This window comes from Condylura cristata, unplaced genomic scaffold (assembly GCF_000260355.1).
Source record: "Condylura cristata isolate star-nosed mole 26May11 unplaced genomic scaffold, ConCri1.0 scaffold00025, whole genome shotgun sequence".
NCBI classification, from domain to species: Eukaryota; Metazoa; Chordata; class Mammalia; order Eulipotyphla; family Talpidae; genus Condylura; species Condylura cristata.
Genome location: NW_004567126.1, coordinates 30,829,657 through 30,833,069, shown reverse-complemented (window position 1 = coordinate 30,833,069; position 3,413 = coordinate 30,829,657). Strand labels below are relative to the sequence as shown.

Here is a 3,413-nt window from a genome sequence, read left to right as displayed (position 1 = left end):
TCAACTGGGCAGGGGGAGGCTGGCCCGTGCCTTCAACTGGGGGGAGGCTGGCCCGTGCCTTCAGCTGGGCAGGGGGAGGCTGGCCCGTGCCTTCAGCTGGGCAGGGGGAGGCTGGCCCGTGCCTTCAGCTGGGCAGGGGGAGGCTGGCGCGTGGTGGGCAGCGCACCGCCAGGGGGCAGCAGAGTCCAGGCATCGGGGTAAAAGGGACTTTACCTGTCCCAGGACCTGTGGGAGCCTCTCTGGTTCTGGGGTAACACCCTCTTCCACTCCATCAGTGTTGTGGGTGGGGTGGCGCCAAGTGCCGTGACGTGTTCCCTGGTATTTGAAGACACAGGATCATCCTGAGCCTTTGCAAGTGTTCAGCCGTCTGGTCCCTCTTCAGCTTGTGATGCAGGTCCTATTCGCGTCCCCCTTTTACTGTTAGGAAATTGGGGTACAGAGAGGCGTGTAGCTGTGCTCAGGAGATTGGGTTGGAGGCATTCCAGACCGGGGTTCAAGCCCGGCTTGAACTTCAGCTCCCCTGTAGGCAGGAGGTGGGGGCCCGGCCTCACTGGGTGACAGAGATGAGCCCCCACCCCAGCCTTTGACTCTGGCTGGGGGCAGGGGAGCAGAACAGGCCTTTCCCAGGGGTCCCCGATCTGGACGGAAGCTACAGCCCTGGAGAGTGGCCCGCCTGGCCCTCTCATCTGCCTTCCTGGGCCTGGACTGGAGGCTTCTGGGACACAGGGGGAGGCCCGGCCTTCTGCGATCGCCTTCTGCGATCAGGGTACAGGGGGAGGGGACAGCCACCCAAAGGGGCAAATAAATGTTCGCCCTACAACCTCTGGCCGTGCCCGACACACACCCACCTGCTCTCAAGTCCCCCTACCAGCCAGGCCCCCTCGGGTCTCCACCTTCGCTGCTCCCAGAGAGGCCCGCCCATCCCCGGCCTGCCCGTCCCCGGCCCGCCCGTCCCTGCCCATCCCCGGCCTGCCCGTCCCCGGCCTGCCCGTCCCCGGCCTGCCCGTCCCTGCCTGTCCCTGGCCCTGCGGCCCACAAGCCCGAGCAGCTCCTCTGCTCACACCACCTCACATGCTGGGGCGCAGAGAGGCCACAGCAGCCACAACCCCCTCTGCCCCCAGAGCCTGACCCTGACAGCCTTTTCCTGGGAAAATGGCATCTGGGAGCCATCAGGGTTATTGCACCTGGAGGCTTTCCAAGTTTTGTTGCAATGCTGGAGATTCAGAGTTACATCTGGACTCCCTGTCCTAATGGGCTAATGTTCTGCGTTTCTTACTGGAATTAGGAAACATGTTAGTATACAACAAATCACATCTGTTATTCGCTCGCTCTTATCCTCTGTACACTGCTCTTACTAGGGACGGCATCTTTTAGGCCCAGATCCTCCCCCACGTGGGCTCGTGACTTGTCGACCCACCACCCACTACCGCGCCTGACCGGGGGACAAATGTCCAAGGTTCTGCTCATCAGTGCTTGCTATCTCATGAACAAAGTGCTTTATTTTATGATTTATTTTATATTTTTTATGCATATAAGAACTGGGGTGTAGGGGAGAGGTGGGGGGTGAGAGGATTCACCAGGGACAGAGGGGGGAGCAGAAAAGGCGGATCCCCTGAAACACACTGCTGAGGGGAGCAGCAGGGAGACAGGAGAGGTCTGCTGCGCCCTGGGGGTCGCTCCCTGGCTGGGGGTGGAACTCAGGCCTCAGTGGCTTCCAACAGCTTGATAGTGCTGAGACTTTAGCCTCTGCGCCACCCGGGGCCCCCCCCAGAGTGATTTGTATTGGAGGAGGCATGTGATCCAGCCCATTAGAGGCAGCCTTGAGAAGCTGCAATGGTGGAGGGTGTGGGGAGGGGTCCGCATGAGCCACGGAACTGAGTCTGGGGCCCCTGGGGTCCTAACAGTGGAGCCCAGTGAGGGGAAAAGCCATCAAGGAGGAGAGGAGAGCCCAGAGACAGAGACAGACGTGACAGTGCTCAGGCGCCTGGATCAAGCCACACCTGAAGGCAGCCCCAGACCTCCCATGTCAGTGTCCTTGCTGCAGAGTCCCGCAGCCTGACTCACTCTCTGTCGCCTGATCCATTGTTCTCTCCAGCTGTCCCACACCCCCTTGCCAACACTCCACTGGTTTGGTGTTTCAGGCCCGGCAAGGTCTTGGGTGGCCACCCCTACTCCGCTCACCCCCTCTCCAGTTTGGGGGAGGAAGGGAAAGGAGGAAGGCGCAGACCAATCCGGAAGTGAATTGTTTACAAACTGGTTCCAGTTAATATTGAGCAACATTCAGGCTAGAAGGGTATTCTGGGGATACCAGGCCAGGCGGGGGGCTGGTGCTGGGGCCAGTCCTCCACACAGTCCTGCTCATCTGAGGGTCTTGACCTCACGTGGGAGGCGGGGAGGGGGTGGCAGGACAGGCAGGCCCCCTTTTCCCCAGCTGGACGACTGCCCACCATGCTGAGAGCGCCTGTGGGAGTGGCCGCCCCTGTACCCACATAAAAGCACTCCCGGACCCCGCCTGAGGCCACAGAGGCGTCATGGCAAAGTGCCGGCTGTCCACAGCGTTGCTGGCCCTCCTGAGCGCGGCCGCCTGCGGTGAGTGGTCTGCAGCTGGGGGCCGGCCGCGGCGGCGTCCCCTGGGTCCAGCATGAGTTTGGGGGCCCACTGGCTGGGCAGAGAGCGGGCTCCATGGGCGGGAGGCTCTGAGGGCCACGCAACTCCTTGGGGCCTGGGCTTTCCCCACAGCGAGGGTCCAAAGTCCCACAGAGGAAAAGTGGCAGCTGGTGGGGCAGAGGCTGGCGGGAACTTCTGGCTGGGTGGGTCCCAGTTTTCTTGCTTAGTTTGGGGTGTTTCGGCTCAGCAGGAAGGACTTGCCCCCCCTCTCTCTGGGGTCCCCCCCTCTTGCCCTGCAGCGCTGGCCCTCTGGGGATGGGGAGGGTTGCAGGGATGGGATTCTGGGTCCAGGGTGGCTGGAGCAGCCCGGGGTGGGGGGTGCAGGCTGGCCCGCGAAGCTCCCTGAAGTCCCCACTTGCTGCCCGCAGCGGCTCAGCCCCGGGGCCGGATCCTGGGCGGCAGCGAGGCTCCGGCGCACAAGCGGCCCTACATGGCATCTGTGCAGCTGAACGGCAGGCACTTGTGCGGAGGCTTCCTGGTGGCGCCGCAGTGGGTGCTGAGCGCCGCGCACTGCCTGGAGCACCAGTGAGCGCGGGCGCGGGCGCGGGCGCGGGGGAGCAGGTGGGGTGGGGAGGGGGCGTGCGCTGACCTGGACCCCACCCCGCTCCCAGGCCCGAGGGGAAGCTGCAGGTGCTCCTGGGCACGCACTCTCTGTCGCAGCCGGAGCCGTTCAAGCGCCAGTACGACGTGCTCCGCGCGGTGCCCCACCCCGACAGCGGGCCGGACACGATGGAGCACGACCTCCT

General features: G+C 63.7%; 1 protein-coding gene across 1 annotated transcript in view; it reads left to right on the top strand.

The window, feature by feature from the left end:
- The first annotated feature begins 1,750 nt into the window (after window positions 1–1,750).
- CFD (complement factor D (adipsin)) overlaps window positions 1,751–3,413 on the top strand; it is a 2,762-nt gene continuing 1,099 nt past the window's right edge. Inside the window, exons 1-3 of the mRNA XM_012729435.1 lie at window positions 1,751–2,589; window positions 3,036–3,192; window positions 3,279–3,413. Of these exons, the coding sequence (XP_012584889.1) occupies window positions 2,532–2,589; window positions 3,036–3,192; window positions 3,279–3,413 (350 nt within the window). The 5' untranslated portion in view covers window positions 1,751–2,531. The remainder of the gene's footprint in view (window positions 2,590–3,035; window positions 3,193–3,278) is intronic.